This window comes from Osmerus mordax, chromosome 10, assembly GCF_038355195.1.
Source record: "Osmerus mordax isolate fOsmMor3 chromosome 10, fOsmMor3.pri, whole genome shotgun sequence".
NCBI classification, from domain to species: Eukaryota; Metazoa; Chordata; class Actinopteri; order Osmeriformes; family Osmeridae; genus Osmerus; species Osmerus mordax.
The window spans coordinates 6,806,329-6,822,067 of NC_090059.1; the positions used below are offsets into that span (position 1 = coordinate 6,806,329).

Sequence of the window (15,739 nt, forward strand, 5' to 3'; positions counted from 1 at the left end):
GTGTGCGCGTGTGCCCTGTGCATGTGTAAGCATACCCATAGGTGTCATTTCTGTGTGCAGACTGCAGTCAGCCAGCCACAACATACCAAGAGGGCCCATGGCAGTGGGTAGGGAAGACAACAGATGCATGAGCTAACGTGGCTAGTGTTCACAGAGCACTGTGGGAGCTCATTACTGTAGTCTTTGGGCTGGAAAATGTCTGCCGGTGAGGATTCATTAAAAACATCCAGCAGTAGCAGCTCTTGGTACCCCTTTAACAAGAGGACTTCTTCGCTCAGAATGTACTTTCCACAGTGGTTTAAATTAGGCAGGTGAAATATCAGTAGTCACTCACATTACTGTGAGTAGCATCACATCACAGTACCTGCATTTCTTTTCGGGATTAGCATTAGCCAACAGAGCTGTTTGGTTCCTTGAATTCCATTTGAAGCAGGTGAAGCCAGCACTATCCTTCCCCTTTCTCCAGTGTACCCATACACATCTACAGTATGTAAATGGAAATGTACATGTGTGGCTCTCCAGACGTTCTTGTTCTGGAAATGTTATTTCTTCAATATTTCAACTTGCTTTTGATTAAATTGTGTTTGAAGCTGAAAGGTTTATTGCAAGTCCCATGCTGTAACGGTTTATGCAGTCTAATTTTCTCTACAGTTGAATTGTTCCCTCGGTCTGGTGTTGGTTTGTGAGTTTAATAGTTTTTGTGTTGTGTGTGAAATGTGCATGGTTATACAGTTTTGCAGTCAGTGGTCAGTGGTGTATTTGTTGGTTTCACTTCACTGTTTTGTCTCAGGGTTTGTTGTTTGTCTGTGTGTGACTGTCCTCTCTCTCTCTCTCTCTCTCTCTCTCTCTCTCTCTCTCTCTCTCTCTCTCTCTCTCTCTCTGTCTCTCTCTCTTTCTGTCTTTCTCTCTACTTCACAGGCCCGAACCCCTCGCGTGACCCGACCCAACCCCACACAGCCGGCTCTAGCCGACCAGGCCAGCAGGGTATCCTTCGCCTCCGCAGAGAGTCTGGAGACCATGTCGGAGGCAGACATCCCCCTCGGGTTCAACAGGATGAACCGCCTTCGCCAGAGCCTGCCTCTGGCTCGCTCCTCCAGCCAGGCCAAGCTCCGGGCGCCAGGTGAGACAGCGACCCTGTCACCACCTCACCGAGCAAGGTTGCTATACGACCACGAGGCCGGACCGGAGGAGACATTAGTCAGCTTGTCACCAGCGTAGTTTCGACCCATATTACACATGACCGCAGGAGTCTATTGTGTCGGGAGTTGTAATTGGGATTCTTTTGAATTTATTTGGAACTGTTAGGGACAAAAGGGGTCCAGTTGTATTTGGCTTCTGCTCAGCTACAGAACGCGACGTGCTTTACAGCTTCCGCTAAACCTGACAATATTCCTCCTTTAAACCACTGCCTCTGAGGCATATTGCTTAATTGAATGTGACTAACTGAATGACAGTAGCACTGATACAAATGTGATTACGGCAAAAGTATACATTTTCTGCCCTCCATCCTAGTAGTGATAATGAGGGATCAGAGAGCGTAGGCCGCGCACTGTGCATAACGTGTGTGTACATTTGCCACCCCCATCTTTCTCACGCACCCTCTCTCAACCCTCCTCGCTTCCCCTCCTCCCTCCTCGCCCCCTCCCCTCCTCCCTCCTCTCCCCTTCCCCTCCTCCCTCCTCTCCCCCTCCCCTCCTCTCTCCTCTCCCTCTCCCCTCCTCCCTCCTCTCCCCCTCCCCTCCTCCCTCCTCTCCTTCTCCCCTCCTCCCTCCTCCCCTTCCCCTCCTCCCTCCTCTCCCTCTCCCCTCCTCCCTCCTCTCCCCCTCCCCTCCTCTCTCCTCTCCCCCTCCCCTCCTCCCTCCTCTCCTTTTCCCCTCCTCCCTCCTCCCCTTCCCCTCCTCCCTCCTCTCCCTCTCCCCTCCTCCCTCCTCTCCCCTTCCCCTCCTCCCTCCTCTCCCTCTCCCCTCCTCCCTCCTCTCCCCCTCCCCTCCCCTCCTCCCTCCTCTCCCCTTCCCCTTCCCCTCCTCCCTCCTCTCCCCTTCTCCTCCTCCCTCCTCTCCCCCTTCCCTCCTCCCTCCTCTCCCCCTCCCCTCCTCCCTCCTCTCCCTCTCCCCTCCTCCCTCCTCTCCCTCTCCCCCTCCTCCCTCCTCTCCCCTTCCCCTCCTCCCTCCTCTCCCCCTCCCCTCCTCCCTCCTCTCCCCCTCCCCTCCTCCCTCCTCTCCCTCTCCCCTCCTCCCTCCTCTCCCCCTCCTCTCCCCCTCCCCTCCGATCCTCTGTCTGCGGCACCCGCAGGCATCTTGTTCCTCCAGTTGGGAGAGGAGACCAGGAGGGTGCACCTGACCCACGAGCTGACGAGCCTGGAGACCCTGAGGGCTCTCATCGTTCACATGTTCCCTCAGAGGCTCACCATGGCTATGCTCAGGTATCATGTCCTCACAGTGCATTCACCTACCGGAGCCAGACGCTCTTATCCAAAGTGAGGTACAGGGTGAATGCTCTACCGCTGAGCAGAGATACCCATCGACCATGTTCGGAACCAGGATTGTGACCAGAGCTAATGCTCGGCTCTTTTCTTCTCGCGGTATCTGAGAACAGTTTGTGTTTGTTCTATTTGAGATGTTTGTGCACTGTCAATGTAATACACACAACACCTGCACAGTTCTGCAGTGTTGTACTTATATTTATACAACGGTAAGATATGTGGCTGTTTGTATCAGATCGTGTTTTATTGTGGTGATTTTCTTGTTGTTACACTGTGCCTGGTAAAAGACAGCCTTGTTTGGCTCCAACCTCTGATAGACAACACTGATAGAACTGTACACTTCTTGTCTTTTATTATCTGTAGCACTTACAGTAAACACAATTTGTATGTCATTTTGGATAAAAGCCTCTGCAAAATTACTAAAGGTAAATCTCAATCATATGCTAAATATCTCTGTTCAGGAACAATTCATTCAACAACAAGTCAGTCACCTCGCATAAACTGTTTTATAAAATATGCAGCAATGGTTGCTCTTACTCAACAACTTGTATTTTCTATAAACAGTATATTCACCGCTAAGCATGTGGTCGGCATGATCATGAACACTTGATGGCTCAGGAAAAAGACACATTTCGCCTAAAATATATCCTCATGGTGGAATAATCTGTGATTCAAAATGTTTTTTTTTTTTTTCAGTTGATGCAAATATGGGAAAATGTGATTGAAGCCTCTTGTCATGTCCTTATCTCAGGTGCCCCAGCACAGCACTGCTCATCAAAGATGAGACACGCAACGTCTTCTATGAGTTGGAGGACCCACGAGACGTTCAGGATCGCTGTGTCATCAAGATCTACTGCAAGGAGCCCACTTATGGCACTTATCCTGGGCACCACAACCCACATATGGCTAATGGGGACCTCCGGGTGAGTGTGTGCATGTGTGTGAGTGTCTGAGTGTGTGAGTTTGTGTGAGTGTGTGTATGCGTGTGAGTGTGTTAGTGTGTGTATGTGAATATGTGTGTGATAGCGTGTGTGAGTGTGTGTATGTGTGTGAGTGTGTGTATGTGTGTGAGTGTGTGTATGGGGGTGGGGTTGTGTCTGTGTTCTGTGCGTGCATCCTGAAAAGGCTCTGTTTGGCTGCTCAAATGCACACTGTGCTGTCATGGCAACACGTTTGAGATGCAGTGCAATAGAAAAATGCTGATTTAAAATGTCTGTCCATACTGTACATCTATATGTCTGAGTGTATGTACATGTATGTGTTTCATTTAACAAGCTGTCCATTGTGTCAAATTGAAATCCACAGCCAAGTGGGTTATCCTTTACACTTCTGTTGCCTTCAAGAGGGTCTGACAGTGATATTATGCTTAAGTGAATATTTACAAACCGGGTAATTTGAGTATTCATTATGTAACCTACTGGAGACAAATGAAACCCAGTCAGTCTCTATTAAATGTGTCTGCATGAATGAGTAATGTGATATTACAGTAACAGTGCTGTTGCATTGTCAAAATATGCCTCAAAAGAGCTGTAAGGAGACTGCTAACAAATAGCATAATGTTGCTGTCGTTGAAGACGTTGTGCTTGAGGTGGACGGGGAGGAAAGTATATTCTGGGATGTAAAGAGAAAGCGAGAGAGAGAGAGAGAGTTCGGGCAAAATGAAAAGCGTGAGAAAGGGAGAGAAGGTCGAGATAAATCTGACCCTTGTGCTTTTGTCAATCGCCCGAGCCAGACGGCCCTGTGTGTGGGAGTGAGCGCGGACGCTCGCTTGCACACGAGCGAATGATTTGCAGCCTCCCTGTACATTTTGGAGGTCAACTACCCCATCTCCCAAGGGAATCTCTCCCACCCCTGTGTAGCTCCCTAGCATTTTATAGCTTTATTGAGTGACCTGGCTTTACCTTGAGTTTTACGTGTGAGGGATGTTTTAGTGTGCCTCCATACAGAGGTGAGTGAAGGGTGGGGTTGGAAGCGAGCCAGCAGAGCCTGGATTACGATCTGATTACAGGTCATAAACCATGACCGGCGCTGACGAGCACTGTGGAGACACCGGATTGGAGGGGGAATGGATTGACAGGGCTTATGGCGGAGATTGATTGGCAGGATTTGACGCAATGGCCGGAGATTTGTGTGTTTTGTCCAAACATGACAGACATTTTGTGACACTGGGGGCTTTGCGATTGAGAGACGTGTGTGTGGTATAATCACAGGATGCTCAAGTAAGATGTGAAGCAGTTGCTAAGATACAAGATGGAAATCATGGTGTCAGAGTCATTAGTCCAGTGTCTGGTGCCCACAGGGGGCTATTTTAAGGATGTTGGAAACCATTCTCAAACTATCTTCATCTTTAGTGTCAACTTTTTCTGATATTATGCCCCTCCCACAGACTTGTTGTACATTCGTATTTAGCCGTGGTCTTTACCCTTTGCAGTATTTCTTTCGTAGCGGATTGTATTCTATTCATGTTTATTTCTTCATTTCTTTTTACATGAACTTTCTTTCAATCCCAGAGGGAAATGGTGTATGCACCCCAGGACTCCCCACCCAACCGTCGTCTCAGCAACCCCCCCTCCTCCTCAGCCTCGCCCCCCTCCGGATCCCCGTCCCGTGTCCGCCTCCTCTACAGCGGTGGCCGACCCTCCTCCTACGCCGGCCCCCCTCACCCTCAGGGCCAACCCCACACCCACTCCCTCCCTCACCCGCACCACCACTCCTCCCCCGGGGGCCACGGAGGGCCACACCATCACCCCCAGCACCCCCAACACCCCCAACACCCCCACCATCCCCAGCACCCCCAGCACCACCAACAACACCACACCCAGGGCGGTTTCTGCCCCTCCCCCAGCGCAATCCTGGAACGTCGGGATGTGAAACCGGACGAGGAGGTGGGCGGATCCCGCAGTGTGGTGCTCCTGAGGGGTGACGGTGGGGTCGGGGGAGGGATCTACGCCGACCCCTACACCCTAAGCCAGGACGGGGGGCGTCTGAGCCTCGCCGGACCCCACTCCCCCCTCCCCTCCAGGGTGGACCCCTACGGCTCTCTGTACCGCCGCGGGGGAGGAGGCGGGGGTGGAGGCCCGGGTCCCGGATCAGTGCGTTCCCTCACGTCCTACTCTGCAGCAGCCCTACAAGGCGAGTTGATGGAAAGCGGCGCCCTCTACAGGCCCGGAGGACCTTTGTATAACGACACCTACGCAGCCTCTATGCTCGCCATGGGGTTCCGGGTGCCACCCTCTTCGAGCCCGCAGAAGATCCCCGACATGAGGGACTCATATTCGGGCACCATGCCTGGCCGAGGATCCCCTGGAAGGCAGACCCTGCGGAGGGACTCGGTGACGTCCTCCGTGTTTGGGGAGAGTCCCAAGTCCAGGGGCCAGGGGCCCGGCCTGGGTTTGGGGCCTGATCAGCTGTGTCTGATGGCTGGGCTGGGAGGGGAGGGAGGGGGCGGAGCTCCAGGCTTCAGCTCACCTCTACCAGGCAACGAGACAGAGACCAGGTAAGAAAAGCAGTCTGTCACTGTTCATCGCTGGTGCGTATTGGGTGTCTGGAATGTGTCAGTGTTGCTGGTAATACATACGGGAACGCTTGAGGAGCTCCCTGGGAACTTCCTGTTATGCCCTTCTCCTTATTGGATGCCATATGAGACGGAATTTAATGAGAATGATTATAGTTTCAATGTTGAATGTTTGAATGACTGTTGGCATAATTTGTGTGTGAAGGGAGCGCATGGAAGCGATGGAGAAGCAGATAGCCAGTCTGACTGGTCTACTGCAGAGCGTACTGAGCAGGGGACCCGATGCAGACAGCCCGTAAGACACACACACACACTCACACAAACAAACAAACTTATACACTCTTCTTGTATGCTGGTCAACCTTGAGTGCTCCAATAAAAGTCCCCACCTTAACACTCAATACACCACAATATATAATTTACACGCATCTTTACTTCAGTACCGACTGCCAGCTGCAAGTGTGCATACAGTGCAGATTGCTAAATTCTTGAACACTTCATCTCTCAATGACAGTGAGAAGATTGAGACTGCCAGTGACTGTTCTGGGACAGACCGTGAGTACTTATACAATAGTTACGACCTTCTTTTTTTGTTGTTGAAACATTTCCAAACAACTTGTCATAGCGTACACAAAGAGTCCATCCCACTGCATGACGTTGATATTTATATTTCTTTGCCCAGGAGAATTGTACTGAGTTGCTTATGTGATCAATGTGCCTTACATGCTGTTGCGAGCTCGCACTGTATCTGTCTTCGCTTTTGCTATTAACTCGTGCCTGCTTCTTGTTTTAGCTGGACGGTTAAAAAAAGAGAAAGGTATTATGTCCTAAAGTTGTCCTCCCTCCTCCTCTGTTTGTCTCTCTTTAGTCTCTCTGACTCCACTGTGGAGTTCATTATCCCTCGTTATGTTCTGCAGAAAATCTGTGTATGGATCTGAATTTCCAATTATCCACATCTGTGTTCAGTGTCTTGATTGGGAATCGGTCCAGTACGTGTTGACCCTCTGTTCAGTGTGAAGTGGTGGAAGTTTCATTATGTTTTGTCTGCTCTCAGTCATGTGTGGTGGGGTGACATTAGAACACCACTACCTACAAGCTGCACACTGTACTGTGCTGGTTGTGTCCTTGAGTTGTTTTCAGTCTCTCATTAAGCAACATGGCACTGAGCAGTCCGTGATTTGTCTGAAGTGAGTTTCTTTTGAAAGGCTTTTGTCAAGTTACAGTAGATGTTGCAGTCTGTCATATTCTGCCTGGTGTATTACAGTAGCTAGGCGTTGATTTCAGAGCTGGGTGGGATAGCCTTGTAGCCCATGTTGTGATGTGCGACTTGCTCTTTGGGATGTACTGTCCAATGGTTGTCGTGATCTTGACCAAGCTGAAATGGTTATGCCATCCCATCATTATGAAGACATGGCCAGGCAGCTATTTATTTTAGTATTTTGTTAGCATTGAGATCTTTCTGTTCTTTCTGTTAGTCGTCTTCCTGATTTCCAGCTTCCAAACATTTCAATCCAAGACTTTGAGTTCTGGTCTAAAAGACGGCATTATTTCTCAATAATCCCTGTTTTTCAGCTAAATAAAATTCGTTTTTATTCCTTGTGTGCTAAATCTGGTGGGACCTTTGAAAGTCACTTTGAAAAGAATGAAGCAGTATAAAAAAAAAAACTGGACAGTGTGACAGCCACATGCCCTCGCTTGAAAGTCCCATTCTAGAATTAGCTGTGGTTAGACACCCAAGCTCTCTGAACACCCTGGATATATTTTATCACAAGTTTAGTTTCTCCATGGTATCAGGTGCACTGTATTAGTACAGCGTGATTGGTCTTCCTATTGTGTTTTGGAACTCTGTTTGACCTTGTATTCTAACCAACCCTTTTAAAGGGATAGTTCACCTAAAAGATGGCATTTGCTTCCTTATTTTTGAATAGACGCATGTTACCTAAGGTCAGTTCACTCTCATCTTTTAACTTTCCTGCTGATACTGACCACTAACAACTGCAAGAATATTTACAAGCTGTGGGTGTGAGTACTCCAGTCCATAAAATGTTCTTCAAGTGAAAGATTTGATAATTTAGGTGAACCATATCTTTAATCAGGGTTGTGAGTGATTCCCTGATTCAACCTTGTGCAGATAAAGGATAACCACAATAAGGGTTCATCTATATTTGATAATAATTCATTCCAAGTGAACCAGCAGTGTGTTTTGCCTTTATTTGCAATTGATTGCCTTCTGTAGTCCCTCCCTTTGTCTTATTATGCATGGAAATATGAATATCAAAATATGTTACAAAATGTTTTTTTGCAGTGAATGATGCAAAACATGAATTGATTGATGTCAGTGAAGACTCAATACTTTAATTTTATTACCGAAACGTATTTGATACCCTATAAGAATATGTAGTAGATTTCAATAATTTCAAATGATAAAGGTTTTGCTGTTTGTACACCAGTTCAACGTATGCTTGATGTTGCTCTGAACTACAGGTGTACAATTACACTAAACCTAGCCGTAACCAATGTCACAATAAATAAACCTTAGCCACATGACCAAAACCCTGCTATCTGATTGGTAGCTCTCACCCCATTGGCTCCCCTGGCCCTGATGCCACCTCCGCCCACGGGGGCCTCACAGCCAATCACAGTGTCACGGCTTCAGATGCAGGTCCACCTGCAAGGCCTGCAGCACAACACCAACGCACTGCGTAAACAACTGTCCCAGCTGCGCAACATACAGGTGAGTGTGTGTGTGTCTTCTGAATATGTATTTTACATACATCCGTGTGTGTCGGTGTGTGTCTCCATCTGATGCATATGGGTGTGTGTTAGTGTGCATGTGTGTGCAGTACAGTGTTGATGAGATGAACACCTGCCCATGTGACCTCACAGCTGGAGAACCAGGACTCGGTTCAGTCCCTGCTGAGGCAGACTGAGTCCGAGCTGAGCCTGATGATGCTGGACGCCATGCGCACCCAGGAGGATCCGCTCCAGAGACAGCGCCTCCTGGTGGAGGAGGAGAGGCTCAAGTACCTCAACCAGGAAGAGTTGCTCATCCAGCAGCTACAGTGAGTTAAGCTCTAAGATGTAAACGAAAATAAGCCTAACCGTGACAGGATAAAACTAGACTACAATTAATCAAACCTTGAGAATGAAAGACATCAAACCCAACCAACCAACCAACCAACCAACCAACCAACCAAGCCCATAATCATCATCAAAGTAACAGCAGTAGAATCTAAAACTCGAATCATCTTCATGGCTAAGGCACCCTCTTTACCCCAGGATTCATAACCAACCATGGAAAAATTCATCTGCATGTTTGTAATGATCTGATGTCCACTCAGATACATTGAGTTTAGGCTGTACTGAACAACTCTTAGATAGGTACATAACAATTATAGATAGGTACATAATCCATTGCGCATGGTTGATGCCAAACATTTCAGGGACTCTTGTTAGTTAGTTCTTAAATGTGTATTCAACAGCACTACAATGTTAATTTACAGCTTGCATGTTCTGGAAAAAAGTTTATTTGTTTCAGTGTTTGTGCAATGTATTGTAGCCTCCACATCTGGTGCTGGCATTACAGACTCCAGAAACACAGAACACACAAGTAGACACAGGATTTGAGTTTTCTGGAGTCGTGACCTGTAGTTGGTGTTTCAGTGATCTGGAGAAGTCTGTGGAGGAACTCCAGAGGAACTCGTCGGTGAACCACGGACTGGTGACTGAACAAGAGGTGGAACAGAAGAGCAAAGAGCTGAGGACTCTGGGGGAAACCCTCACAGCTCTCAAGAGTGAGTGGGTTGTTCTAGAATTTTCAAAGGACGAATCAGATTTGGATGATCTGGACTGTATTTAGTTAGAGTATATTCCCCCCAAATATTTTATGTCTGTACTGTTTCTACAAATTCTTAATATAAAAATTTCACCACCTTAACTTTTTTGATCATTAGCATAATCTTGAGTTATTTTATTTTAGAACTCATTATACTGTATTATAGCAATCATTATTCATATATTTAAAAACATTCTGTGTTATATTACTTTGGCACGAATCCTCAGCGATTCATGCAAATAAAGTATTGAATTGAAATGTAATTTATTTTAAATTGAGTGGAGCTCTTACAGACTCAAGTCCTCATGGCCTCTTATTAAATGTGATATTAAAATATATATATGCTTCACCAGATACAGTGCTCACATTAGAAATATGTCTTAGCTGTTTCCCTCAGTGCGTAGGTGAACGGAATTTGTAATAGACAAGAGCATTCACACCCCTACCATGAATGTGACTGCCTCTTAATGACAGTACAGCTGCAACTAGCAGATTGTGGAACATGTGTAACACTTTTAACCACAATACGGCAGATGCAAGTTTAACAAGGAAGGTGACATCTGTGTGACTGTGTGTGTCGAGCTCTAAATTCCCCTCAAATAGTCGAATGTCGAAAGAGAATCTCCCAGTTTGTTCTGCTCAGTGTGATAACTGCAGGGGGGCCAAGACTACACTGACACTCAGCGGGGAATGTGACGAGACCAAAAGAAGATTCTTTACTAACATGAACTGTTCTTTCACGTGAAGATGGACCTGTGTGCACACCCACAGACGCATGACATATTCATTATTATTCTCGGAATCATCTTTTGTATTTTCCGTCTTTTTCGCTACCCATTTGCCTTTAATTCAATTCCATTCAATTCCACACATTTTATTGGCGCAATATAATACTCACATTTTCACAGAGCAAAATGATATGATCCTTAATTTAATCTCTTCTTCCATATTGTTCCTCTCTCTCTCTCTCTCTCTCTCTCTCTCTCTCTCTCTCTCTCTCTCTCTCTCTCTCTCTCTCTCTCTCTCTCTTCTCTCTCTCTCTCTCTCTCTCTCTCTCTCTCTCTCTCTCTCTCTCTCTCTCGCTCTCTATGTCTCTTTACCTGTCTCATTGTTTGTCTCTCTGTCTGCCTCCCCCTCCCCTCTCTAGACCAATTCCCCAGTCTGCAGAGCAAGATGCGGGTGGTGCTTAGGGTGGAAGTTGAAGCAGTCAAGTTCCTGAAGGAGGAACCACACCGACTTGATGCCCTGCTGAAGCGTTGTAACACCATGACTGACGCGCTGACCACCTTACGCAGGTATGGTTCCAATAAACTGACCACTGAGTGTGGTTATACCACGACCAACCTAGGCAGGCAGCAGTCACAGACGCTGACACATTGACCAAGTATGCATCTTCTAAATGTTGACCGCCTCAATCAGGTAGGGCACATGTGTAATGCATGGAGTCCGCACTACTACACTCGCATTGTTGAAAAATCGAGGATTTATAAACTAGACATGAAAGCATATTCCCTTTGCTCAGTAGATGTTAAAATCTAGTTATGTGATGGGTCTCACACCATGAACCACTCATGACCACTCAGAACCAGATCATGTTTGGGTTGTATTGGATTCGTGCTTTGGTTAGATGGACTACACAGACACCTGACACCACAATGTGTTTTGTTAGTGTATTATATCCCCCCTGTATGTACAGACAAGTTACCGAGGGCATGTGGAAGGGCCCAGAGGATGTATCCAGCCAATCAGCCAAGCGTGCCGAGGAAATGGGGCGGGGCTCAGACCTGGACATGCTGTCCAGCCCGCCTCTCAGCCTCAACGACCTTGGGGGCAGTGCCAGCCTGTCCAACTGGATGCCCATGTCAGGCAGTGATCCGGACGCGCTGGGTCCTGAGCAGGACTCCCAGCCAGCGACCACCTACAGGTCCAGAGCTCTGGACGAGCTGCCCAGTCGCCGTGCTGACAAATCAGTGTCCGCGGAGGTCCGACTGGTAATGATAGTGACGTATTCCTTTAGCAAACGCTTTTATCCATAAAGACCCACAAGGGGGATGGGAACCTACTACCTTTTTATCAAATGCTCGACCAGTGAGCTATACTCATACACCTTACCTGTGTATTTTGATGCTGTGTTAGTGTGTATGTAGGTATGTATGGATGTGCATTCTGTACAATCTTATTCAAGGTTAGAGGAACCACATTATGCGACATACACAAACTAAGTTGTTTTATGCTCTGTTTTTCTGTATGTGTTCCACAGGCTGCAGAACGAGACTGGGAGGAGAAGAGGGCCAGTCTGACCCAATTCAGCGCCCAGGACATCAACCGACTCCTGGAGGAGACCCAGGCCGAACTAATGAAGGCCATCCCAGACCTGGACTTTGCTGCCCGGCAGATCAACAAGCCTGTAGTGCCCCCCAAGCCCCAGATGACCACCCCTATTACCTCTACATCCATGACCACTGCTGCCACTACTGCTATTGCCTCTACCACTACTACAAGCTCGTCCTCAACTACCACCGGTGTAGACCAGCAGCAGAGTAAGGTTCAGATGACTGCCCAAAAGTTGGAAGGTGGTTCACGTCGTGGTTCAGGTGGGGGGAATGTCTTCACATTACAGTATCTTACTTACTGATTAGGTTTCATGGTTTGGGTTGAGTGTTGTGACTAGGGTAGTCATCCAATATGACAACGAATCATTTTTTCTTGTTTATTCCGTTTATTGTGTCAGAGTGATCATGATGTATCGTTGTATTTTCGCTGAGTAACTGGTGTGCCTGGCGATGATTAATTTGTCGTTACGTTCGAAACGAGTGACTACTCTTGTATTATGACTAAGTGGTTGTTAGTGTATGGGACGACTGTCATGACAGGATTTTCGGAAATCTACCTGCTTGTTGGTTGTAGCGGAGCTGACAGTGACCAGGTATCGCACAGAGAAGCCTTCAAAGTCCCCGCCTCCCCCACCACCTCGCCGTAGTTTCCCATCAGCCCATGGGATCACCACAAACCGCACCGGGGAGGTTATTGTCACCACCAAGAGTTTAATGGTAGGTGAATCGGCCATTAAGTACTATACATTCAACTTATTTAGTATGCGGATACATTTCTATTCTTAAATATAACTGTCAATTCATCTTTGGAACACTCATAGAAGGTTCGCTATGCATTCGCGTAATAAGTGGCTCTTGATATTCAGAATTGCTGTTCCACAGAGACATTTTAGAAGTCGATGTTTTATCCCCACTCCTCATCGCAGACTAGCAACAGAATCGAAACGTTTTAACTGCCAAAGTGGGTGTAGTGACACTATCGTTTTGACAGAAGCCAGAGTCAGAGGATGGCGAGGTCCCCAAGACCCTGGTGAAGCTCAGGCGGACACCATGTGACGCCCCTCGCCCTGCCTCCACGCCCCCTGTCATCGCCGCTTCAGCGATCAAAGATGAAGATGACGAGGAGAAGATCATAGCTGAACTAGAGGTAAGAGCTGGTTGGCCGTTTTGGGGGGGGGGGGGGGGGGGGGGGGTTACATTGTGGATTTTACATTGTTTTTCATGATTTGCTTCTATCAAGACATACAGTTGGAATATTCAGTTCCGGAGCGGAAAACCACACTGATATATTTTTGGGAGTCACAGTTCTTAAGTTTGACATGTGCAAGGGATTAGATCATTGATGTGCTGGTGTAAGTCGAGGATTTTATATATAGGAAAGGATATACAAGATGGAATGTTGATTCCTTTGTTCAAACATATTTTGTTTGGAGCCAATTTTACACAATGTCTAACATAGAGAGAAAGTAATATAAATAATCTTTATGTGAGGTTACATTGGCAAAAGAGCTTGCTCTGATGCAGATACTGTATGTATGTAAAGAACTATTATTGGAATCAAGTGACTCTTCTGAACCAAGTGGCTGTCCTAAAATGTGTTGCTGTCAGTATGCTCAATGGCAATGTGATAACCTTACACCGCTCTCCCACACACTGACAATCCCCACCCACCAGATATTTCAGAGAGCCCCCGTCAAAGTATCCCCTCCCCACTATCTGCCCAACACTCTACCGAGGCCCACTCACCTCCCTCACTGCTCCACAGGGTCTCTGGGACGACAGGTAACAGACCCACCCGACCCTGCCCCCCCGAAAAAAAACCTTTGCCTGCCGTGCTTTCTCTACTTTCAACTTCTCCGTCTCTTCTGCATCGTTGCCTTTTCTTTCTCCAACATGCTTCTAACATTCCTGAGTGTTAAGTCAGCCCCACCCAGGACGTGCTGCAGGATGAATCAAATGCACCCGTCCAATTGCTAGGAAAAAAAAGGAATACAGGACAGCATGAAACATACGTGTGTAATCCTCAAAAACTGCCAAACATCCTAAGAACAGTTTGTTCATCGCTTGTATGGAGCCTGTCCATATCCTGTAGCCACCAGTCAAAAAATGGTGTTCCTTAAAGAAAAACAAACAGCTGCATGAAATGGTTCATTGATTCTCCTTGGTGCGGCTCTTCATTCATTTAAAATTACTGTCATACCTTCCAGAACATGGCGCTTAGCTTGTTCCAGTGAAGGAAACAATTACAGATTCTATTAAATCCAACTGCCTTGTCTAATTATTCTCTTCCTTTCATAACTACAGTTCCAATGTATCTCTAAAAGCTGACATATGGACTGCATTCAATCTTACTAATGGAGCACTAATTTTCTCATTCTAGAATCTATACTGTGATAGTTTGTCACCTGTTTAAACATTCAAAAGAATATGCATCTTTCTGTCCTCCTTTCCATGCGATTATTGTTGATCTCATGTGATTTGTTTAGGGAAAACAAATGCCCTTCTATCGCACAGTAAATTAACCAGTTGATGAATGATTTCTCAAAGGAGGGAAAGCTGCAATTTGAATTGAGTCAAAGTTGCATTTTATTCAAACGGAGAATGCATTCACATTGGGTTGCAGACCGACAGATGATTAGACTTTCTGGCAGGAGTAGCAACATATTTTGTTCAGTTAAAAGTCATTTTGCTACAATTAAACTTAGTATGCTTTACTAAGTAAGCCGTCAAAACATGAAACAGTGATGGAATATGTTTAGGGTCACAGTTCCAGATGGAAAGGGTGATTGAGAAATAACTTTTTAAATATCTCATCCGCTCAGTTTGAATCAGGGGCGTAGCCAGAATAACATTTTTGGGTAGGCCTAGAAAAACATGGATAGGCATCTTTTCAGTTTTTTTACTTATTTACTGCATTTTTTTTAGATATTTTCGTTTTTGGGTAGGCCTTAGAACAAATTGGGTAGGCCTGTGCCTACCCAGGCCTACCCGTGGCTACGCCCCTGGTTTGAATTGGCTAAACTCAAAGTCCACCATGTTGAACTGTGCAACATTATGTTGTCATTCACAATTCTTCTACTTACACGCCTCAACAGAAAGATTATATAAATCATTTAATTACAGGGTCCTTCTAATGCAAATGTTCCACTGTAAGAATTCTCAACAGATTGATTGACTAATTACATCAGGTCCTGCGGTTTCAGTGTCCATAAATACAATCTTCTAAGGATGCCACCTCGTTGCCAGTACAGTAAGGGAAAGATGACACAGCATTAAACCCAACTCTCCTCCTCTATGCTCTGCCCAGACTGTCAGCAACTCTCCAGGACCAACCAAGGGACCTCAGCCTACTGTAGCAGCTCGACTCAAGCACCTCCAACAGGGCAGTCTGGAGAGGCCCAAGACCAGGAAGCAGAAAGAGGACTTTCCTAAGATCCAGGGCCAGCAACAGGTATTCCATTTCTGAGAAAAGCCCTTCTTAGAGTTACAGTCCTTCATTGTGTGCCATCCATGACTGCCCCACCCAGGATATACCAACTGGGCTCATTCAAGACGGCTTGGAGGAAAGATACCACT

The 15,739-nt window shown here is 46.7% G+C and overlaps 1 protein-coding gene across 1 annotated transcript in view; it reads left to right on the plus strand.

The window, feature by feature from the left end:
• srcin1b (SRC kinase signaling inhibitor 1b) overlaps nt 1-15,739 on the plus strand; it is a 30,730-nt gene extending 14,991 nt beyond the window's left edge. Inside the window, exons 3-18 of the mRNA XM_067245094.1 lie at nt 919-1,120; nt 2,293-2,422; nt 3,234-3,405; nt 4,993-5,978; nt 6,202-6,291; nt 6,510-6,550; nt 8,569-8,729; nt 8,882-9,057; nt 9,659-9,789; nt 10,978-11,125; nt 11,500-11,821; nt 12,091-12,424; nt 12,738-12,880; nt 13,155-13,310; nt 13,838-13,945; nt 15,471-15,739. Coding sequence (XP_067101195.1) covers nt 919-1,120; nt 2,293-2,422; nt 3,234-3,405; nt 4,993-5,978; nt 6,202-6,291; nt 6,510-6,550; nt 8,569-8,729; nt 8,882-9,057; nt 9,659-9,789; nt 10,978-11,125; nt 11,500-11,821; nt 12,091-12,424; nt 12,738-12,880; nt 13,155-13,310; nt 13,838-13,945; nt 15,471-15,629 — 3,459 coding nt within the window. The 3' untranslated portion in view covers nt 15,630-15,739. The remainder of the gene's footprint in view (nt 1-918; nt 1,121-2,292; nt 2,423-3,233; nt 3,406-4,992; nt 5,979-6,201; nt 6,292-6,509; nt 6,551-8,568; nt 8,730-8,881; nt 9,058-9,658; nt 9,790-10,977; nt 11,126-11,499; nt 11,822-12,090; nt 12,425-12,737; nt 12,881-13,154; nt 13,311-13,837; nt 13,946-15,470) is intronic.